This window comes from Zalophus californianus, chromosome 9, assembly GCF_009762305.2.
Source record: "Zalophus californianus isolate mZalCal1 chromosome 9, mZalCal1.pri.v2, whole genome shotgun sequence".
Lineage (NCBI taxonomy): Eukaryota > Metazoa > Chordata > Mammalia > Carnivora > Otariidae > Zalophus > Zalophus californianus.
Genome location: NC_045603.1, coordinates 127941465 through 127965718, shown reverse-complemented (window position 1 = coordinate 127965718; position 24254 = coordinate 127941465). Strand labels below are relative to the sequence as shown.

At 46.5% G+C, this 24254-nt stretch overlaps 1 protein-coding gene across 9 annotated transcripts in view; it reads right to left on the bottom strand.

Annotated features, from left to right (window-relative positions):
• BEND7 (BEN domain containing 7) overlaps positions 1-24254 on the bottom strand; it is an 88516-nt gene continuing 64262 nt past the window's right edge. For 2 of the 9 annotated variants that reach the window (XM_027592088.2, XM_027592091.2), the window contains 3 exons: positions 22241-22360; positions 13850-13903; positions 602-986 (listed from right to left, as the gene is read on the bottom strand). In XM_027592088.2, the coding sequence (XP_027447889.2) occupies positions 715-986; positions 13850-13903; positions 22241-22360 (446 nt within the window). In that variant the 3' untranslated portion in view covers positions 602-714. Of the gene's footprint in view, positions 231-601; positions 987-8232; positions 12389-13849; positions 13904-22240; positions 22361-24254 lie in introns of those variants that run through there. The other 7 variants (XM_027592090.2, XM_027592089.2, XM_035729128.1 and 4 more) reach the window with 7 other exon arrangements.

Here is a 24254-nt window from a genome sequence, read left to right as displayed (position 1 = left end):
CCCCCGCGCCCCACCCCAGAGCTTCTGGGTCAGCTCTGGGAGAGTTGCAGCTCCACCAAGTTCCCAGATGACATCAGCGCTGTCTGTCTGGGGAATCCCAGGTTGAGGGCCACTGACTTCTGGCATCACGTGCAGGAAATGTCTCCCTCCTAAAGTAGGGGGTTCTCAGTGATTTCCGTGGCTTTCTTCATTCTGGAGATAGCCTGCCTTCCATTTAGTCTCCCCGATTCCTGTGTGGACAGATGGACAGCGGAGCGTGGGAGGAAATCAAGGATAAAAAGATGCCAGAGCTAAGTAAATGGCAGATCCAGTATTTAAACCCTGGTCATTCTGGTTGCAAAACTCCTTCTTTTAACCACTCTGCTGTGTTCTCTTGGAAACTTTTTTTTAATAAAGAATCTGTCGTCAAGTTAAAGACACGAGCTACTTCTCGGCAGTATGTTGGGGATATTTCAAACGAAAATGATTCAAGTAAAACACTTCAGGACTGATATAGACCAGATATCCAACACCTTTACGGAGAAAGACATCCTGAAGCATAGGGATTAGAAGCACAGCCTCTGGGTCAGAATGCCTGGGCTTGCCTCCTGGCTCGGTCACGTGCTAGCTGTGTGACGCGGGGCAAGTTAGTTCAGCTCTTTGTGACTCAGTCTCCTCATCTGTAAAATGGGCACGACCGTAGCACTTCCGGACTTGTAATGGAGATTAACCGAGTTAGTATGGGTAAGCTACCGAGGACAGCTCTAGCTCCGAAGGAGCCTCAATTAACACGTGCTGTATCATTCCGGGCTCCGTGCTTTTGCGCAAACTAAGGTATAAAGAGCAGCAGAAAGGTACATCATATAAGCCCATCTCACCGGGATTCTTCTGAAGGCTTCTCTCACGGGAACGTGGGGGAGTCGGAGTCCCATTCCCCGGTTTCAAATCTTGACTAAAGTCAGTGCTCAGTTCTGGGAGCCGGAAGAGGTTCCCTCCCTCTTTTCCACCTGTGAAACGGGGATAATAATCGTATCTGCTATGGCTATACCGCATGCGGGCTCGACGCCCACAAGTCTGTCAGGTCAGTGCAAAACTGCACGGATGAGCAAGAGGCCAGCGAGCGAACAGACTCTCACTGCCCAAACTGCTTAAATTCTTGGCCCCATTTGCCACAGCAACCCACCCCGTGTTTTATTTTTCTTAGGCAGTCATTCTCCAAATCCCAAAGGCCCTGACGGTGTTGGTTTCTGAACTGATGTGTCAAATGCACTTCTCCCTCAGAAGGGCTTCTTCTTGTCTTGCAGCTAATACATTTTTAATACGGCATCATCTCCAGTTTCCTTTCAAACTATGGAGAGCGTATCCTTTTTCCTGTTAGGCTGAGCAATGGTTTTTTGGTTTGGTTTGGTTTGGTTTGGTTTTCCTTTCAGAGTAAAGCATTAACCTCCAGACTCCTGTAAGTAGCCTCAGTGGACATACGATTGGAGTAGCAAGTTGAGGTTTTCACTGGAGCTTATGTGACATTTCAGAAGCCTGTATTACAAGAGGTTATGCTGATATTTCAGACATTCCTAACAGCATCCAAACGGCAAGCGTGACATAGTCACAGGTCTATAGACCACTGAGCCCTTTCTTCCTACACGGATTTCTTTTACAAAATGTGACCAGGCTGATGGTAAAACATCATCTGTACCTTTTGAAAGCTGTAGATGGCTGTTGGTATACATTCTGGGGACCTGTGGCAATTTGTCTGTTTGTAGTTACAATTACCGTGACTTCTAACTGAACAAAAAGAAATGTGTTTCTGAACTTAAGAAGTACGATCAGGCTGAACATACTATTTAACAGTAAATATATCACGAACATTTCTCCACGCCATTCAATTTTCTACATTACTAAAAAATCTCTAATTTCCCTTCTCATTGCAAAAGCAGCATGTTTTTTACCGAAGTATTAACTCAGGTAAACAACAGGAAGAACCTTTTAAAGTACCTATAATCTCACCATCCAGAGATAACTGTCATCAACATTTGGGTGTATGTTCTCTCAGACTTTTTTTTCTATGATTTCGTGCATTCAAAAAAAAAAAAAAATCCTACAGTACCTGTTTTTGTGTGACCTGCTTTTTTTTCAATTAATTAATTGTGGATCTCTGTGTACATTACTTAGGAGGGCTGCATAGTATCCCATTTTAAGGAGGATTGGAATTTAAGCTATTGTTGGACGTTGTAAATTGTCTTGGTTGGCTGGTTGGTTTTATTATTTTAACTACGTGTGATGAACAAAGCTGTGGCTTTGTGGCTTAATCTTTGGGTAAATCTTTATTGCTTTCAGAAAAATTCCTCCAGGCACAATTGCGGGGTCAAAGGTTTTAAACAAATTTGATTTATGTTGCCAAACCGCCCCCAGAAATACCGTACTAATTAACCTGCCTATCAGTCGTGTCTAAGTTCCTTTCATTACAAGAAACACTGGTGCTGCCTTTCTTTCAACTTCTGCCAGTTGGATGAATAACCAAAATATTTCCTGCTACTATTTAAATTTGTATTTCTTGGTTTCATTTTAGCATTTTAGTATTTATTGGCCATTTGATTTCTGAGTTGGGCACGTAATAAGTATACTCTTAACAACCATATACTCTGCAAATATTTTTCTCATTTTGTCATTTGCTGTTAAATTTTGGGGCACCTGACTGGCTCAGTTGGTGGGGCATGTGACTCTTGATCTTGGGGTTGTAATTTCGAGCCCTGTGTGTAGAGATGACTTAAAAATAACATCTTTAAGGGGTGCCTGGGTGGTTCACTTGTTTGGGCGTCTGACTTTGGCTTAGGTCATGATCTCAGGGTCCTGGGGTCAAGCCCAGTCTCTAGCTCTGCACTCAGTGGGGAGTCTACTTCTCCCCCTCCCTCTGCCCCTCCCCCTGCTTGTTTGTGTGTGCTCTCTCTCTCTCAAATGGATGAGTAAAATCTTAAAAATCTTAAAAAAAACAAAAAAATTTTTTGGTAAAGTTTTTGAAAGTATGATTTAAACATTTTTAGTTAATGAAATCATTTTTACTTGATAATTTCTTCATGTTTGGGAAATCCTTTCTCTCCTCAAGCTTATGAAAATATGAATTTAAAATTTCCTAGTATTTTTATTATCTGTTTTGCTTGAATCCTTGAAATACCTGAGATCAACTGCCACATCCAGGGTCAGGTAGGAGGGTCTAACTTTATTAGTTTTTATGACCTCTTCATTGGGATAGAATTCACATCCATAAAATTCACATACTGGATACTGAACGTTCATGTAGAAGTCTTCTGTGTACACGTTTTCGGTTGTCTTGGGTCTATTCCTAGGAGTGTAACTGCTAGGTCTTACGGTGAGTCTATGTTTAACTTGTTGAGGAATTGCCAATCTGTTTTCCAAAGAGCCTGCACCATTCTACATTCCCACCAGCAATGTTTGAGGGCTCCAATTTCTCCACATTCGTACAACACTCTGTTGTCTGTCATTTGGTTCCAGCTTTCTTTGTGGGTGTGAAGTGGTATCTGGCGGTTTTGATTTGCATTTCCCTAATGACTGTGATGTTGAGCATCTTTTCATATGCTTATCAGCTTATTGGCCATTTAGATATCTTTGGAGAGAAGTCTGTTGGAATCTTTTGCCCATTTTTTAAATTGGGTTATCTTTTTATTTTTGAGTTGTAAAAGTTCTTTATATATCCTAGATACAAATTCTTTATCAGATATATGCTTTGCAAATCTGTTCATCCCTTCTGTGAGTTGTCTTTTGACTTTCTGTGAAGCACAAAAGTGTTTCATTTCTATGATGTCCCGTTTATCTATTTTTCTTTGGTCACTTGTGCTTTTGGTGTCCTATCTAAGAAACCATTGCCTGCCCCAAGAGTGTGAAGACTCACCTCTCTGTCTTCTTCGACAGGTTTTATAGTGTTAGCTTTTACATTTAGGTCTATGATCCATTTGAGTCTATTTTGTTCTTACAAAGGTCTGGCCAGTTGTCCTCAAGGCTATTCACCGAATCATTTGGCCTTTCCTGCCATTTAAAATGGCACTTAGGGAGCCAAGAGCTCATTGTCCCCAGTATCCATTCTTCCACTCCTCCTGGTAGTAACAGAATCCACATTTTAGCTGGGCACATAGCCACCCGGCTAGAGATGTATTTCCTCGCTCTTCCTTTGCTGTAGCAGAAGTGATCTGTGCAACACCAAGATCATGTTTTCATAAGGAAATTGTGCCCCTCCACTGACTTTTCCCCACCTGCCCATAGGCTCAAATGTAGACTTTCCGCTCGTGAGCCAGCTTTGACCACATGGACGTGGACATCTCTTCGGGGGTGAGAGAACAATAAGATACGAATGGGTTTCTAGATGAACTCATGGAACAGAGTTACCTACCAACACTAGGGACCACCCACCCACTTCTGGGCTATTCTGAATTGGAGGAAAAAAAAAATCTGTATTTCATTTGAGCCCCTTTATATTTAGGCCTCTCGTTATTATAATCCTTCAATGTATGCTGTATGTCTCTATAGGCAAGGTTTTCCTTAAATTCCCATTCTATTTTATTGATCTATTCTTATACCAAAACCACAGCTTCAATTTCTGTAGTTTTATAATATGTTTAAGTGAGGAAATGAAGGGAGGGGAGCAAGTCCCTGCCACAGTTTCTGAAGCCTTTCTTGGCTCTTCTCCTGCGTTCAATCTGTCCAATGAATTCAGACTAATTTTGTCAACTTCTACCACCTCCTCCTTCCCACCTCCAAAGTCACTGGGTACTTTCCAATCAAAAGTCATTTCTTGGTCTTTGCGAGTGTGTCTGTTTTCTAAAGTTATATGTTCTAATGCTAGCTGAGGCATGATCGAGGGCCATTTTGGCTCCTCTCCCTTCATAGGGCCAGCAGCCTGTGTCCCGGAGTCAGCCCGGTGTTGAAATACGCCCACTCCACCATGACTGGTGAGCCAGTCCCATAAGGACAAAGTCCCATGAGCTGTGGTTCTCACTCCCAAGGCACACTGACACGATGGAGGTGGCAGGACAGACATACTTGAACAGTGCATGACACGAACCACAGAAACAGAATCTTCACGACGAGAGTCAAGGCCGTAGGTCTGTGTTACAGGGAGAATCGGCGAGAGGAGTGAGTGGAAGAAGGTAGGATTGCTTCACGCAGTGAAATAGCTCCCCTAACCGGGCGCTGTTACAGTCTTCCTCACGAGAGGGGGGGATGGGCTGAGCATGAGTCGCTTAGCATGAGTCACTTCTGGTTTCCAGTGGTTAGAAATACATCACTTTTGGAGGATGCTTAATTCAGTAATATACAGAGCAAGTGCCATCTATTATAATGTATTCTCTTTTTCTCCCCGTTGCTAGAGTAGAGAGTTGTTTTTCCTACCAGAATATGCAATTGGTCCACCACTTAATTGAACCAATTTAGGACGCTCAATTTCCTTTGTAAAATTGATTTTTCACTCCATATTCACATCGAGGGCCCTCCACGTTTTGAATCTGTTACAGAGTCATGGTGGAGAGTGTGAACAACTGGAAGTCAAGAGAGCTAGTTTCTGGTCACCTCCTCCATCTCTTATGCTCACATCAGCTGCATTCTGGGAAAGCATTTTAAAGGAATTATCTAAAGTAGCTTAGTTTCAAACTTTAGGTTTAAAATGTCCCTCAGTTTCTCAGCATTAACAGATAAAAATGGCAAAAAAACAAAAACAAAAACCCCACACAATTAAAAAGGTCCCTTAAGTATCAAGTCTGTTTGGAACATCAGTATGTGTAACGCACAGGATACTGCAGATTATCCCACCTGGGCTTCGTTTCCAGACTGTTCTTTGGCTTTTTCATGTACAGGGGGATGATCAGTTGCAAGCCGTTGAGGTTACAAAGTACGGACGGAGTTGATTTGTGTAAATTCAAAGCGTTGCTCTGAATCATTTGAGTTACCACATTCTCATGGGCCACACCCTGCACGTCCTGTGTGGGACTACTGACACAGTTTCTCCGCTGTTGATGAAGAGGGTCCATACAGGGACAGAGGAAGGGCATGGGGTCTAAGACTACGGAACAGAAGAAGGGAGAGTGCAGTACCCAACATCCCTCATCTGTCACAGCCCACCCTTTCTCGGGGAGAGGGATGTCCTGAAAATGTCTTCACCAGGGACTGAAACCTTCATGGCCTTACAGGTAAGGTCTCTGACCTCATGAGCCTTAGATACCGGTGGAAAGCAGGCCGTAAACAACCACGTCGTTAAGCAAGACAGTGTCGGAGAGTGGTAAGTGACAGCAAGGGACTGAGCCTGTGAGCTGATGGGGACCAGTGGCTGCTTATAAGCCGCCGGTCGGGACTCGCTCTGTGCTGATGTTTAGTTGAGACTCGAATTACGCGGAAGGATGCTTCAAATCTTGATTGCTTCCAGTCTGGGCCTGAGCTCCAAGTTCAAGCTCCTTCTCCGGTTCAGGAGCACACCGTGTCTTATCTGCTGGTGTTTCCTCCCGGCTCACACTTTGTGATGGCCCTGGTGGGCCCCATGCCCACGGGGACTTTGGCTCCCTGCTCTACTGGCCTCTAGAACAGCCCCAGGCCCATCCTAAGCGTTCCGTACAAACGTGCTGAATGAATGAATGGAGGGAGTGACCTCGCACCTGAATGCGTCTGTCACTCTTCTCCCAATGGCTCCTCCCCATGCTCCGTACCTTGGGGAGCACAAGGGACCCTGAGATTCCCCAGCCAGAGCGCCTTCTCCTCCCTAGAGCTGCACTTCCCTCTCCACCCCAAGCTAGTGAGTCACCGAATCCCGTTGGTTCTCTTCCTTCTGCTTGGGCATCTGGGGCTGCGTCCTCACGGCAGCTCCGTCTACCCCTGGCTATTCCCACAGCTTCTTAATGGGACTCCCTGCTTGAGGCTTGCCCCTGCCCCGTCAATGTACCGTATTTCAGCCAGACAGGTCAATGCCTCACATGAATCTGATCAAGAGCTCTTCGGGGGCCTCAGTGGTCCCCGCCCTGCGTCTTCCCAGTCTCTTGGGATGGTCTGCGCGGCCTGGCCATGTTTGGCACCTGGCCAACCTCGCCAGCCTCGGCTCTCACTGCTCTTCCCCTTGCTTCCGAGCCCCTGCCGGACTGATCCAACCCAGCCCTCGCCCTCGGTGGGTTTCAGTAAACGGCTGAGCGGGACTCGAGGTGCAGCTGGGGAACGCGCCAGCCGCTGCTCCCAGTCACTCCGTGAGGCGGGGGGCAACTGAGGCAGCGTGTGAGCTTTCCGTCCACGGGGAGAGGACACAGTCCCCTTCCCAGTGGCGCCTCCTGTGGTGCACCTGGGCCCCTCACACTGCAGCCCTCAAGGGCTGTCAGTCGGTCGGGTGACACATAAATGTGTGGGAGCGAGGGCATCCTAGGGCCTTGGGCCAAATAACACGACGTGGGCCCCCTCACAGATTGTTCCTCGGCCCAAAGGGCTGCACGGACGTCTAGGACCATAGTGGGGCAAGCTGGTGTCAGGCTCCCAGCTTCCAGGAGGTGTGGGTACGTGAGACACTCCAGCTGGCTCTAGTTTGGGTTTTCTTGTTTTTGCAAGCCCCTTGCCCTGCTGCCTTCTCACCAGCAACCCAGCTGCTTTCTTCTGTGGTCACTCTTGCCCACCCCCCCACCCCACGCCCACCTCGCTGGCAGCTGCAGAATAGCTCCGGGCCCTCCCAAGCCAGGCCCCAGACCCCGAAGGGAGGCCTGGAGAGAACGGACAGAGCGGCCTGGGGGTGCTCCAGACCGGGGCGGGGGGGGGGGGAGGGGGCGGGCATGAGGAGCAGCGCCCTCCTGTGTTCAGGGAGGAGCATAAAGGAATTAGGTTTCACCAGCCGCTTTGCACTAAAGACGACGGATTTGTCCCTCTGATGTGTTGTTTCCATAGAAGCAGGGCTTAACCTTTTAAGTGAAGATTATAAAGCTACCTCATTCATTTAAAATTAGGCTTCGAGCCTATCCGTACTTAATGCTCAAGTGGTACAGGGGGACCGGCCACAGCCGTTCACCGGACTGCCAGGCACAGCCTGCGACTTTCTGGGTCTGAAGACACTCTTTCTGGTGGCAATCCAGTTTGTTTGTTTATTTTTTAAAAATTAGCTTCCTAAGGAGATGTAACTCTCTGTGTAAGATCACCTGAGTATTAATAAATACCTTTTAATTAATGATTAGCCCTGACTCCTCTTCATACATACACGGAGGACTGGCACACGGGCACGAAACAGCACGTTCAATTAAAGTAATTTATTGTATTCTTCTGGAACGGACATAAAGAGCATCTTGGGAATTGATATCACAACACAATGTTATACACCATTTCACATCTAGCCTTGTGTTGAAATTCTTTTTAAAGAACATAGTAATTTTAAAAAATCTAAATATTTACATATTAATAAAACATATATACAGAAGATTGAGACGTCATCCATAGATATGGAATTTTTTTTTTACTAAGAAAGCCTATAAAAAGGATTTCTGAATAAAGTCTGAACAGTAGTCACAGTAAGTAAACACAAATACAATTTTAATGTACAAAATATGATTTCACTGCTGCAGTTTTGTGATACGTATTTCCAATTTGTGGATGCATTGCACGTACTTGTGAGTTGAGCAATCCCCACCCCTCCTCAAGTATTGGAAAATCCAAGCTGTCACCCAGTCTTGGAAGGAAGTGCCTTCAAAGGTTCGTGATGCATATTTAACAGATCCCACAGTGGTAAGGTAAATGTTTCTACCTTTATTAGCAACAGACTCATCTCACTGTAATAGAGTTGAAAGGTCACTAATTAATCTTTTCAATTCCCTTGAGAAATATTTCCTGCTGGGGGGCAGAAGACAAATTTTAAAACATACGTTGCAGAAAAACAAAAGCCCTGGATGTAGGACTTCATCAGGGCCACTTGATGACCAATGGGACCAGTTTCAGGGAAGGGATTCCTAACAGGCATAGAAACGTAAAACGCTAATAACTATAGGACGTGACAGAAACCATTTCTCTGAACCTTCCTTGTAACTTCAGAAATAAGACAAAAGACACACGGATATGAGATGGCGCTCTCTAGCTGTGAGACTGATTCTATAAGCCACACCTGGGACCAGCTTTGTCACATTTCAGGGATGCCTCCTATCTCTCGTCTTCGGCTGATGAGCTGGCCTTCAGTGGACCCCAGCATCGCCCCCGAGCTCCCCTCTGAGCTCAGGTGGAGCGGTTCCGTGTGCTACGGCACGAGTCCCTTGGATAGAGTGCCTCTACAAGAACTCTGAGCTCTAATGCTCTAGGACCTCATAAAACAGGTGCTAGGGAAATAGCAACAATTCTTTCCCCCTCTGGCTCGGCATGTCTACAGCCCAAATTTCTTTCCGGCTGATTTTTGGCTTTTGGGTCAAGTGCCAAAGATTCTATGGTAATTTGCTTTATACAGTGAATGAGGTCTACATGCAATGTTTCTAAGTAAAACGGTATTTTTAAATTCACCATCTTTTTGGAGAAGAGAATCTGGAGGTAAGTATTTCTATAAAACAAATACCCACATGGCAAGCTATCTCTTTAGTATAAACCCTTATTTTCATATGTTGGTTTCATACGAAGTGGAGGGCGCGTGTACTAGCAGCCAAATGAAACATATAATATTAAGTCCATTTGTGGCTGGTTGCCACACGGTGCCAAGACCCTGGACCCCGCAGTTTAAAATCCTCTGTGAAAATAGTTGTTAGGTATCGTGTGGGTCACTGGTTACTTTGAGTTTCTCGCCTTTTAATTAGTCATTTTGTCACTGTGTTGACACAATCTTTGTGAAAGGTCTTTCTTCCCTAAGAGTTCATAAATCGTTTGTACTTACTCAGTTACAAATGGCTATCTTTGGAGGAACTGATGTCACAAATGATTTCATTTAATAGGTCAGAGCTATCCTGTCTCCCAAAACAACTTTTTCATCTTCTAAGCCGCTGAAGGCCTAATTAATGTTGGCCTTCCCAACTGCTCCCTCAGTGCTGGAAAGAGTTGTTCTCCTTTATTCTGCATCTAAGGCGTGCACATTAAAATAAATATGCTTCAAAACTCTATATATTCACACTGAGCTTATGGAAAAAAAAAAGAACTGCTTTTTAGTGAACAATAAACTCACTGGTCATATGCTGGACTTTTAAAAGGTAACAAACGAGTCAACTCTCAAAATGATTTCTAAAGCTCTTAACACCAAATTGGAGGCTTGATTATCACATACGACAAAGAAAGTATATGAAAACTATTCAGATATGATGGGAAAACTTCACAGAACGCCCACACTTTGCAGGAACCTGAAATGCTACGTGGATCTTTGAGGGAATTCAACGGAAGGAGTTACGTGTGCTAATGAACAGTGTCTCTAAAAGGAAAGTCTAGGCAGTGAAATCTGGCTCTGTGTCTTCCGTGTTTTCTCTCCTGGTGTCAAATATATGACCTACAACAGAGACAAGACAATGAAGGGGGGCCGCTTCTCTAAAGGAGAGTTGTACACCTTCTGTGACGGGGCTAGAGGCAAGGAGGCTGGCTTGGTGGAGACCCTCGCTGATGAAGTATATGTTTCACATTTAAGTTACTAATTTTTCAGCCAAGGCTTTAGTTGTGAGCACTTTTAGCCACTGGAAATTTGTACTGGTTATTTTTACAGGAAAGTCCATGACTGCGTGCTACTATTGGAGTATGTCCACATACTGTCCAGGAATACAATATGGCTAAATAAAATACGGTTTACCTGTAAGAGAGAACATGATGCAGCTATTAAAATAATGTGTATGAAGATTTGTGAAAAGTGGAAAATGCTTGTGAGGTTAAAAAAAAAGGAAAAAAAAACCCTCAGGAAAACAAAAATTTTATGTATTTGGGTGTCCATTGTGTAAATAGAAAAGTCTGGGGAAAAATACCCAATAATGGTTGTCTGAGTGGTAAAATTATATTTTCTTCCTTTAACTGTTTAGAAGTATGTCAAAGATGGCCAATTTATGACAAAAATTGCTAGGCCCAGGTGAGCTCTGCGCTACCCTCTTTCAAATGAAGAAGTCTCCTTTGTAAATTTTAGAAAGCACTGTTTCAATTTTACTTTCTCTGTACTTTTTTTTCCTCCCCAACAGAGCGTGTCCCCCAGTCGTGGGCGGTTTCTGGGGCTATCAGAGCGCGCTGCCCACACCGCCTGCCTCACGCAGGGCCGGGGCTCCCTGAGGGCGGGTATTTGTTTCCAGAACCTAACCATGAGGATTCCTGGGAGCTGCTCCGACACGCTTACTGACAGGGTTGTGAGGGAAAAGGAATGAAGAAAACCCGCTCTTATTCTTGTTAAAACTAGAGCTGCAGAAGGTTGCTTAAGTGTAGCGACTGTATCAAACATCCGCGGCCTGGCTGACCGCACCCCTGACCTGCTCAGTCCCGGGTCGTAGACGCACTTAAGGGTTTCCCCCCCGCCCCCGCCCCTCGCCAACACACACGAATTTGGAAGGAGGAAAAAGACCGTAAACAGGTAATAAAAAAGGTGTTGCTACATCTTTCAAAGGGACCCAATGTCACCAGCTGAGATCAACCAGAGAAGGAAGGTCTGACCAGTGAGTCTCAAATGCAAGGGTGAAGCCACCGGAGCAGGAGAGGTGCACTTCGCCTCTTCGGGGGCCTCCTGGGGGCACAGGTGAGGAGGGAGGGCCAGCAGTGGTGCTATTTGCAGAGACGCTGCCCAGACCGGGGATTTTACTTTAGACGCGATCCAGACACGCTACTCTAACCAAGATGATCTAATTCCAATACTGTGACATTTGAGCACCAATCTGCGACTTCTTTTCCCCTTTTCTAAATGATAAACGGTATGATTTGTCATGCTGTGCAGTAATCTGCATCAAACGCCAAGAGTCTAGGGAAGAGACCTGGCCTACTACTGTGTCCGTCAGGACCTCAGGACCTTGGGCAGGAATTGAGAAAGAACTGCAGTAAGTGAGTTTCAACTGCAGAGGACTTCAGGTAGGCTTACGACAGACATTCTAATCGTGAAGACAGACAGTGGAATGGAATCCTAAAGGGATTAGTACATCCATCGACTCTTAGGATCTTTAGGAAACATGCAGAGAAAAGCTGGCTTTGGCTTAGGTATGAGAAAGCTATGCGGTAGAAGGGCCGGAAGTCGAGAAGCCGGGGCTCCGGCCAGGCCACCAACCAGCTGTGAGACCTTGAGAGAGTCATTTAGGGTTTCTGGGCCTCAGGCTTTTTTACCTGTAAAATAAAAGGACTGGATAAAAAGAAGGGAGGGGACTAGATGATCTCTAATGTTCCTTCTTTCTCAGATTCCTGGAAATTCTTTTCAGTTCCATGAGGTGGTTCTACCATCCCGGGTTCAATTTCCTCATCTGAAACATCTCTCTGCCTCCATCTTCAGACAGGAAAATGCAAAGGTATTATTTCAAGGGGAATGGCTTTCAAATAATAATAGCAGTACCACTAATGATAACAAAGCCCACAGTGTCAGGAATATCGTGAGGAAGGGCAGTACCCGGCCCTGGGTTCCTCCAGACCGCCTCCTGAAATGCACGGTACCATTACTGGTGGTAGGATTTCATGGGTCCTACTGGGAGTGGGCCCGGAGTGATCGGAACAAGGCTAATGCGAGCTGTCCTGCCGGACAAGGACACTAGGGGAAGGAACAGTAGAGATCATGCGTTTCCGTTATCTTAATTCATAAATGTGGAAACATAGCCAAACACGCAGAGTTTTAGATTCCCTTTCATGTGATGGCCGCATCTGGTAAGGACTGGATGTAAGCAGGCCTTTTTTGTACTAGGGGCCGCAGTTCATTTATGTGACCATCGATCTGTTGCTTAGCTACGGAGTGACCGAGAAAGCCGGGCGTCATTTACACGGCCGGGGCTTTCTCGCTGTCCTGACCTGTGCCTGTCCCACCGCTGGGAACTCTGCTCTCCTTGCCATCCTGGGACAGGTGCTCCAGCGAACACGCGACCCAGCAGCTCAGCAGCGCTCCTACAAAGACTAGCTCTTTCACTCCTGTTTGCCGGATTTTACTTAAAACTTATCACCCTAAATCTGGAGTTGGGCTTTTTCCCTTAGAGGGTTTTTTGGGGTGTCTGCGTTTTGTGGGCAGAAAATCGTCAGGTTGACTTTGGAGGGCGGTCAATAAAGAGTCCTGCCAGCAACTGAGGGAGTAAATTGTCGCATGGCCCAGGGATCGGGCCCCGTCCCTCGGGCTCTCAGGTATGAGCCAACACAGAGCCAGGAGGCTGGGGTCGGAGTCACATACTATGAAGTCAGAATTATGTCTGTGGCTTCCCGCTGTAGCAGAGGTTGCAGGCTGATCTGCTTCTAGGACGGGGAATACAGAGCCATGCTAGAGGGACTGGCTTATCCGGTCACTCACACGCATGAGGAACCAGCCTTTCTTCATATAATGTGTGTCCATTATATGAAGAGCCATGACTGCCTCTCAAAACCCCCTCGGGGGGAGGCAGACGAGGACAGACCAGACATGAATTTTATCATGAAGCTGGTGATCCTTGTTCTAGACAGCAATATCATTTCACGTTAAAGTCCTCTTAATGTCCACAGGTTTTGGGAGGCATGATGTTGCGACACTAAGTTCTTAGGACTTGCTGTTCTGAGGCTCTTGAGAATATGAGACAGTGTGAGAAAAACGGAGCTTTTCAGACTCACTGTAAAAATATCTCTTAACACAGGGCACTGAGGACCTCTGATTACTAGGGTCTGGGCCAGAAGCCGCTCGCTCAAGCATCTGGATCTCTGATGTCACAAACATTTTCAATGCAAATGTTTTCATGTGCTGTATTTTCCAGCGGGTGATGAAAATGTAAATGTGTTTTACCTGTTGGTGGTAGGGAAATGCTGTCCAGTCTTTCATCACCGTCAGCTACCTCTGCTGGTTACAAACATAAAACACAAATCTCATTAATTTCAGGGAACACATTCATTTTCCTGAATCCAGTAATACAATTTAAAAACTCCAGTAATGCATGATTGTTTCAACTTTCTTCCCCCTCTGCAGCTTTAGTTGGTTCACATTACAGATTTTAGTACCAGTAGTTAAAGTGTTTTTTTTAAGATAATGATATAAAATCTTTTTTCCTGCAATAAATTTCTTTTTGGTATCTTATGAACCTAATTCTGTCAATCACTGATGATTTCAGTTCATTTCCCCATGTTTGCCTAGGCTTAAATATCCACCCAGAATCTGGGGGGAATTGCTTAAGTATGATCATGGAAGGACAGAGGTCAGTGAATCCCTGCGGTAGAATTTTCCCTTGTCATCCCCAGAACCATCCCTGTGGGGGAGGCTTAGGAAATCCTGAGAACCAGCCTTTCTTTGGAGAAGACTGGAAACTCAGATCCTGGAGCTGCCCATCTAAAATGGGCATCAGTTCAGCCATAAAGAAAATCAGAAGGAATAAGTGTATCTTCAAAAGATTCGTCACGTCTCTGTTTCATAATGCACACGGTTTTGCTCATGCCTGATATGTTTTAATCTCCTTAAGAGTTTTCCAAAGGTAGCTCCTTCAGTCACAGAAAACCTTCCGCTAAGTACAAAAAAGAAAGTGCTCCTACGTCTCCCGATAACTGATGGGCTCATCAGTCTCCCCAGCATGCCGGGAACAGGTCAAAACATTTCATCAGGGCTATTTGGATAATTTTGCTAGTTGCTCTGTGCGTCCTGGGGCTGGTTCCCTTGGCAGGTGTGTGTGAGGCCAGTCACATGGGGGCTGCCATTTGCCATCACGTTGGGATGCTGAGCCGGTGGGAAGCCAAAGTAATACTCCGCTCCTGTTTTTATTGCTGTGGCTTTAAACACAATCGGGGAGGGGAGGGCAGACATAGCTAGAAACATTCAAAGGCTTCCACTCCGGTTCATTCTCTGACACCTTGTCCTCAGATCGCTACATGCTGGCATCAGTGAAGGGCCCATTGTCTGCGGACCCGCTAAATCCACCGCAGAGAAAACGCCGAGAGGAGACACAAGAGTCAAGACCAGTTTGGGCTGGAGAAGAGTTTCTGCTCTTCTCCTCTAAAATGATGTTGTAGGTGACTATTTGATAACATAAAACATTTGATTCAAGTGTGAGGATAAATGATAAGACTAAAAATTTTAAAAATAGGCTTACAGACAAAATACAGGACATACTAAAATGTTAACAGTGTTTCAATCTGGATGAAAGGCTTACAGGCATTTAAAATTTTGTTGAGTTTTTAAAATCATTGTATATATCTATGAAATAATGAACATATGTTATCTTTATACTGAGAAGACACTATTTTCTTCTAATTGGCCTGAGTGAATTTGATTAGGGAGATGAGCTACACAGTAGTCCTATCACTGTCTAGGATTTAAAAAATTTTTCAGTAATAATAATACTAGCAATGAAAGCCACCACCATTTATTAAATGTTTACCATTTACTGAGCACTTTACATACGTCATGTCATCTAACCCTGAGGAAATCCTACAAGGTAGGTCGGTTATTATGCCCGTTTTAACAAAGGAAACAACCGAGACAGAGGTTGAGAGACTAAGGTAATACGGGACGCCTGGCTCGCTCAGTCGGAAGAGTGTGTGGCTCTTGATCTCGGGGTCGTGGGTTCGAACCCCACACTGGGTACAGAGATTATGAAAAAATAATAATAATAAACTTAAAAAGAGAGAGATTAAGGGAATGCAGCTAGTAAGTAGCCAAGGCCGTGAGCCAGGTTCATGCCTGCGCTCTTAATCTCTTCGCTATTAACAGTCCAGACATATACTGCATGCATCACTGTGAGCAATTTTTAAAATCTTCAACTTCTAGTTCATTTTATACTTTAGTAACTTTCTCTACATGTATAATTACTTTCTCTTTAATTATAACAAAACCCCTCCCTTTGTAATTTAGCCATCCTCACTTTTAAAAACCAGGCCTATGCAATCCTGTGCTCTAGTAAAAACGGAATGTACACGTCTGAAAAATACACAAATTATCGTATGCAAATTAGTGCATGCTGGCTGCACGAACGGGGCCAAGTGTCACGGGTGAAGAACACAGCTGTGTTCCTTAAATTTAATTGTAACATCTGTTTGTAACAACAAGCTCGTAGTCTTCTCAGGTGACAGTCAAGTTGTGAAATTTATTTATTTATTTATTTTTAAAAGATTTTATTTATTTGACAGAGAGAGACACAGCGAAAGAGGGAACACAAGCAGGGGAAGTGGGAGAGGGAGAAGCAGGCTTCCCGCCGAGCAGGGAGCCCGATGCGGGGCTCGATCCCAGGACCCTGGGATCATGACCTGAGCCGAAGGCAGACGCCTAACGACTGAGCCACCCAGGTGCCCCGCAAGTTGTGAAATTTAGAAAAGATTGAGCAAGTCCGATAAAAATTTAATAGCAGTGAAAGCTTTGCTCTTGGATCTAACACAAATAAAAAGCTGTGGTTTCAAGCTCTGAGGAAATAACCTAATGAAAATGATTAAAAATCCACACCGGGAAAGGAATCATTCCAGTTACAGGAGGAAATGATGAGAGCCCCAAGTGAATTTCTACTTGAACTCGCAGAACCCCCTTTCAGCTCTGTGTGGGGCACCTCTCTTTCCTAGAGGCAGGGTGGGCTTCCTGCCACAGCGAGCTGATGAGCTCACCCAGTTAGAGTCTGTACCTAATTACAGGAATGGCGCCCAATATGATAAGTAAGGTTGAAGATGTGTAGAACATCTACGAGACACTGTTCGTATTATCACTTGGACTGGGAATAATCAAGACAAAAGAACATGAGCAGGAGCAACATATGGATCCAGGCCTCTCAGTTCCTATCAGCCTCAGGAAGGAAAGGCAAGAGTCCCACTTTGGTGCCGCTTGAGGAGAATGAAGTGTAACAGTATTTGACAAAATTGGCAGAGAAAGCCTATCTGGCAAGTCGCCGCTGATGTGCTGTCTCTTGGTCTACCCTGGAGCCACCTCCCCCTTCTCAGATGCAGAAGGGACTTGCCAAGAAGGCAGAGAAGTGTCAAGGCGCCCATCACAAACAGGTGGATCGTCTAAACCCAGTGGTCAGACGTGAAGATGTCCTGAGTCGAATATGATGCTGACTAGGGAACAGGGCAGACAACATCTGAGCCTGTGAAAGGCTCCCACGGGAAGGGAAGGAGAGGGGAGTTGTCCACAGTTTGGATCCCACTCTGCAGAAGCAGGCGTGTCTGTGTGAAATGTGTGTGTCCTGTGATTTACTAATACAGATGCTGGGATGGTTAAGAAATGTGCTCACTGGCCAGTCTGTGGGAAACAGAAGCAGGAACGTGGAGGAAAGTGCCCACCTTGTGCATGTGTGTTTGCTGGGGGGAAGCAGGGAAGGGAGCTCACCATAATTGGTCTCAGCACCTGACACTAGGGGAAAAAAAAAAAGTGTGCTTATGTATAAAAGATACAGCATGAGGAAACAAATTTTTTTTATCAAATATAAATTTATATCAAGATCAACTTTTTTCCCAACCAGCTTACAAATGAATTTTCCCCTTGTTAAAAAATGAATGGTACGAAAACTATACGTTGAAGATGTTTCCACACTACCTTACAACGAGGAAACGAAATTTAAACCAAACTCCCTATTTTAGTCATGTAGGCCGTTTCCAGGGTTAAAAATAACACAACTGAGTAAATGTGAAGATCTAGTTGGCTTTATGAAGTGATCAGGAATCAGGCAGCATCCCATTGAGCAAACGGGGGGCTCCAAAGGGTTCCAGCAAAGCATGAAGGTTTTAAAAGACAGGACAAGAAGGTCATAAACAGAAAAAGGATTATTGTGGGTAAGGCCACCTTCCTTTGGTGACAAAAGGGTCTTATTAGGTGGATTACCTCATCTTGCTCTGGGAGATGGAGAGGGTCCACATGACCGATTACTTTATTGGTGCTGACCAGAAAATTCCTGACTGACCAGTTAAGAGCACATTCCCGGGGGGAGGTTGAAAGCGCAGTCAGGTTAGGTACTACGCGCCCCAGTCTGGTGAAGTGGCCCTAGTACAAGAGACTCCATTTTGGGCCTGTGGTTTTCCTTTTAACACCAGAAAGGCTGTTTCTGTGTCTCTGAAAATAGCCTTCCGCAATACACTCGATATACACTCGATATTCTCCCTCCTTTTCATGTCTTCTACCTTCAAAGGTTCCTCTTCAAACTTAAACTTTTCAGGTCCCCCAGGGACTTGTAATCCTTCTCCTCAGCTGGAGGCACATGCTCTGGAACACAAAGCCCTCTTCTTCCTTCCTCTTGAGTTGGCTCTGTCGTTCCCGAATTAGTAGCACCGGTACTCTGGATTCATACAGTTCTTTTCCCTCAAGCTCCCAAGTTGCTCCAGGTATTTCTCACATTTTCCCATTTCCTCCGTCCACCCGCTGTGGAGCAGGCAGAGACCAGGCAGCTTCTGTGGGTTCTAAGCAGAGGAACTGAAGCGCACGAACATACTAACCCACCTCCGGCTAGAAGCTGGTGTCATTCTTGGGAGCAGTGCGTGGAAGAACCAAAAGGTGGCCAAGTGGCCAGTTCTTGGGGTACTTTGGCCCTTCCCCTCTCTTTTGGGCTTACAGAGTATTAAATTCAGGTCTCTTCGCTCTGGCAAATTTTAGATTTCTCTCAGGCCTGACGGCTCTCCTTAGCGTCTCTGTTTTTTGGGCCTCAACAATTTCCCCAATAGGCAAATGAAGTTCCTACATACCCAAACAGTCAAGATCGCCAAGGTAGAATTTCAGCAACACAAGACCAACTTAATCCTTATTAGCAAAGACACCATTCAGGCTTAATAAATGAAATTTCACTTGGGATATAAAAGAGGAGACACAGCACCCAACAGGGCATCAGAGCTCAAGGAGAGGTGATTTTTTTGTGTACTCTATTGGCCAGTTGTCATCGCTAACACCCGTCATGCAACTGTGACCCTTTTCCCCCCAACCCTTTCCTGGAGCCTGAAGTCTAAGGAGGCTGAAGTAATAAAAGGGGGCCTTTGTGAGGCAAGTAAGGCTGAGGCAGAAGACCTTTAGCAAAAGAAGGCGTGAGAGACCCACTAGGGGAGTTATTCTTCCTAAGTATTACTCAGTGAATCTACCCTGAGTGAGGTCAGGCCACTGTGACTCAAGACCCTGATCCCTTGGGGGAGGAAGGGAGAAGAGAGGAAATCAGAAGGGGCCTGAGGAGGTAGCGGGCAGAGAAGGAAAGGAGAGAAGGCGCTGGAGGAGGAGGAAAGAAGGGGCACTCAAGGACAACCACGTGAGCACCACGGGGGGCCCCAGGAACCCTAGGGACCTTGTCTCCAGGGACAGAGCTCAGGGATATTGCCATCCCGTGGATTCTGGGGGCCACGGAATAAGTATTTGAATGTCAGGTAAGGAACTCTGAGAATATTATCCAGGATCTCATGTGACCAGGATGAGCTGAACAATCAGACCTTTCCGTTGTGGATTACTGACTCTTTTTCCACTGACTGATTTGTTCGTTCGCTCACCACATAGTCTGTGTGTCCACGATGTGCCACACGCCTGGGAGAGAAACACGACTCAGATGCAGACCCTGCTCCTGGGGGTCTCAGGGTTGGTGGAGGAGACAGGAATGCCATTATTCTGGTGGCAGAAGACCAAAGAGCTGGGCCACCGATGAAGGCTCCAGGAGCAAGTGTCCTTTGAGATCTGTGACAAGAGGAGGTGCTGTTTCCCAGGCAGAGAGCCCAGCCCGGTTAAGAACAGGGCGGCGTCCGGTGAGGCGGGGGCAGGAGAAGGGCCGGGCCACCTCCAGGCCCATGGCAGGGGAGGAAGTGGGCGAGGAGGGTGGGGCTGGCTGTCAAGGAGCCCGCCTGCCATGCTGAAGGGGGTGTGCAGAAGGGGTCGTAGCTGGGGAAGACCGGAAGCTAGAGGAAGTATCTAATTCTCAGAGAATGAAGTCTAGGGTCCTGGGACACGGACACGTCTGGAGCTGCACACTGGTGAGCCATCGATGGTGGGATGGTTCAAGTCCTGGGTGAGGTGTTAGAGTAACAACAGCACCAAGAATGGAAAGCAAGCCGCTGGGTTTCGGAGGCGGGCCCAGGAGGCGGGGGCTGTGGACTAACCCGAAGGCAGTGCGGGAGAACGGGGAGGAGAAGCAAAGACAGGGAGGCCCCCAGAGCCCAAGGGAAGAGATCCCATGGAGTCAAAATCAACAAGCAGGTCAAGTGGAGTGTTAATGTAACAGAACGGGAATCTGATCATCCCGCGCAAAGGCAGCAGGAGTTTCTGTACGGGGGTGGGGCCAGAGGGCAAAAGGTAATGGGTTCTGAAGTGAACAGGGACAGGGAAGCCAACTCCGGCAAGGCAAACCCTTTGGGAGGAAATCTGACCAACTCCGTCCAGGAGAAAGAGACAGTGGTGGTTTTAAGAAATGGCAGGGATAAAGGAATAGTTCTGCTTTGTTTGGGGCTGGCCACGGAAAGGAGGGTAAGGGCATGAACATTTTTTGAGCATTATGTGTCGGCTCTATATTAGTGGCAATACTTACATTGTCTGATTCTAACTCTGAAAACAGTCCTGAGGCAAGTATTAGCCTTGTTATACGAATGGAGAGCCTGAGGCTCAGAGAAGGTCCCAGGAATTTGGAAATGGCAGATCGGAGCCGGGAAGTCAGACCTGTTCTTTGCAGCGTGCCCCCGCTACGTTCATTTGCGGTGATTTGTCGATGAAGAAAGAGAAGACAGAGGAAAAGGAGAGCCCTGGGGGAAGGGCAAGTGTATGATTCATTTATTATCCAAGCCCGAAAACCTGCTCAGGCGCAAAGGGGCGTAACTAACAGTTACGCGGGGCAGCAGGAGCGGGGGCGGGGGGGGCTGTTGGGGACACACTAGCTTTGTTTATGGAGACATTTACGTAGGACATACGTCTGGAACCTCGTGACAACTGTGAAGCAGGCTTCATCTTTCTGTCCCTTCGTGATAGAGACACTGAGGACCGGGCAGCTGCAGCGACTTGCCCGAGGTGCAGGGCTGCTGAGGAGCAGGGACCTGAAAGCCAGGTCTGGGCTCCACTACAACTTACTGCCTGGTGCGACACTACATTTCTACCGCCCACAAATGTCGGTAGTCCACCGCTCTTTATGAAGAGCGTCAATGCGTGTAAAAGGGAGCAAATGGGGGGAAAAAAGAGGAAGGGAAGATTTTAATTAAAATAATAAATCATCTGCGGCTAAATACTTTGGAGTCCTGAGAGCTGCTTTACAGAGGAAGACAGCTGTAAGGTTTTTCACCCGAAGATGCACTTGGTCGTCCCTTGCTGCTTGCGTCTCGCCGCACTGAGGGCGTTCCCAGCCTGTGCCGGGAGCTCTCCCGGGGGCCGGTCACTGTTCCCGGGACCCTGGGAGCGCATGTGCGGGGGTCTGGCGGAGACCCAGGCCCCCGCACGTGCGCTGCTATTCTGCTCTTCTCTGGGCCTCCGTACCAGCCAGCTGGTGGCAGGCAGCATCTGGAAGCCGCCCCGAAACCCGCAATCCCCACTACAGACGCACGGAGGCTCTGAGCAGGCCAGGCGTCCGGACGTTTGATCGGAATCATTTGTTGGTTTAAAAAATAACCTCTAGAGGTTTGTGGCCTCCTAGAGATGATTATTCTTACATGATGGCAGAAAACTGACCTCAAAGGAATGCTTCACTGGTAAATCGGCCTACCGTCATTTGAGACGTCAAATGACCAAATCTAAATAGTCATAATTCAACTGGTATTCACGTTCCTGGGTAAAACCATCTCAGAACTGCCAAAGCCAGATTTGAAAAATATCTATGTGACTTAAAACCCCTTTGTCTATTTCATGTGGTATCGCTGGTAGGAGGATTATTGTTTGTTTTGTTTTTTTACCTCAAGCAACTGGTGCTTTTTATAAAGTCATGCAGCTCCAAACAAACAAAACTCAACAGCAAATAGAAGCGGATCACAAAAGAGAGAGCCAGCCTCACAGGGAAGACACACCAGGCCACGAACGAGATGAGCAGTCTTCTTCATTTGTACTAGTAAAACGTAAATGGCCTGACATAATAATGTTTACTACTTAATCTTCAGGTGGATTTCAAAACTCACTGGAGTAAGACTTTAAAATGCAAAACCACGGCACATTCTATAGAACTTTTCCTTCAAAAGACAAAAGACCTAAAAGTGCCCTAAAGCAGAGAATTGTACTTTGCCACGTCTGAGAATTCAGGAAAGGGCTGCTGGTGATTCTCTTCTAGCAGCTGATTCATACCTGAGCCTCTTTTTAACCTTCTTCTGGCCAGTTTGATTTGATCCTGCAGAATCTGCACCCAGTCTCTCGGGCCAGGAAGTTTATCCACGTGATTAGCCGTGCAGTACTTTTCTGTGAAGACTGAGAGAAAATATGAAATATTGTTAAACACTTTCACAAATAAAACCACGCAGATCTGAAATAGGAATATATCCCAAGAAGAAAAAAAAAAGTGTATTTCTAAAAATGGGTATCTTCAACGTCTATATTATGACGTTCCCTTGGTAAAGATGGAGGCTGGCAGGACCCCGCTCACTGGATGGTGCCTCGGAATGCAACTGGCTATATGGAACCGCTCTATCTGTTCCGCATCCGTGTATATATGTCTTACGGGTAGAGACGAAAATGCTTCCTCGGGGTCCGCTGACACCATGACAAAATTCAGCCAATGGATTATTGCTGTTGGTAAACTGAATCTCAGGCAAGATCACACACAATGCAAGATGACACAAAAAGATGGCATTCCCATGGTGCTTCCCACGAACTCAGTCAGTACTCGAATAATAATGCAGATGTGTCTTAGAGTCCCAGCTGGACTGGGAGCCAGTCTCTGGCCTGTTGTGCCAGCACCCAGGGGAATGCTGCCTGGTGAGCACGTGGGGGACCATGGAGGGGGTCGTGACAGGACACGAGGGAGACAGGACGGTGGCCTTCTTGAAAGGCGCGCAGTGTGTGGCTGCCCATCCCGGCGCTGCTGTGGACAGTTCCGCTTCCCTCCGTCTTGGGCGCTTTCACACCCCATCTGTGCAATCGCTCCCTGCAAGCAAGAGACCTAGCATGCGGTCAGCTCACCCTGCCTTCATGGTATTTAAAATACTGGCAGTTTTAATGTTTTAAAGGTTTCTTTTAAAAAGAAAGGGCAAGGGAAAATGTTGACAGATTTGACTCTATAAAACTGTAAAACTTCTACTGAATGAAAAAGAAGCATTTCATCAGAATGAGAAAAGCTGGTTGCGCTACATACGACCGAAGAGGTTCAATATCTACCACCAAAATGAAAAAAAAAAAAAGTTCATTCAAATAAAAGAACAACTTCAAAAGTCTCTATAGATAAATGGACAAAGTGTATCTAGGAGAAATGGTCAGCCAATATATAAACCAAAGAACTGCAAAACACACTTTATATCTACTAAACCAGAAAAACAATGTTAAAAAGCTAATACTTAATATGGATAAAATAGTGGGGACCAGGCCCATTCAAACATTAGAGTGAAGGTGGTGGGGGTGACTGGCCCGGTACCCTGTGACCTGGTGAATACGGGAGAAAGGGCCCGTTTGAGGGGAAAGGGGGGCTGTACTGGGTTTGGTTGGGGACGTGCCGATTTGGGGTGTTTGCGAAGCACCCACGCGGGGATGGCTAGCAGCTATCTCGGCACAGAAGCCGGCAGGTCAGGGAAGGGGTCCAGGCAGAAGATACGGGCCCGAGAGGCACATACCCATATGTGGCAGTTAGAGCAACAAGAAAAAAATGTTGGCCAGGGAGAGCATATGGAGTGAAGAGAGTGCAGGGCCAAGCACAGAGCCAGAGGGAACCCCAGCCGGAAGGTGATGAAGACACAGGGCTGGCGAAATCAGGAGAACCGGGAAGCGCGGTCTCGTAAGGACCAGTAAGTGGCCTAATGAAGACAAGGGCCAACAGTCTGAAGCGCAGAAGAGAGGGTCAGGCACAGCCGTTTGCCAAGTGTCACTGGAGCTCCTCAAGGGGGAAGTGGGGCGGCCACAGACGACATTCCAGAAAAACCAGGTTCAGTTGGGGGAAGGAAGAGAAGTGGGGCCCGTGGGGGGCGCTGCAGGCTGGGGAGACGTGAGCATGGTTTACATTCTGGAGAAGGCAGGATCCAGGAGAAGGAAGGAGACAGTCATAGGAACCACGCTGGAAGAACTGAGGTGGTAGGATCCGGAAATGGGGGCTGCCCTTGAACAGGATGAAGACTTACCCCCCTGCGCCCAGCGGGAATGGGAGCTGGGGTGGATT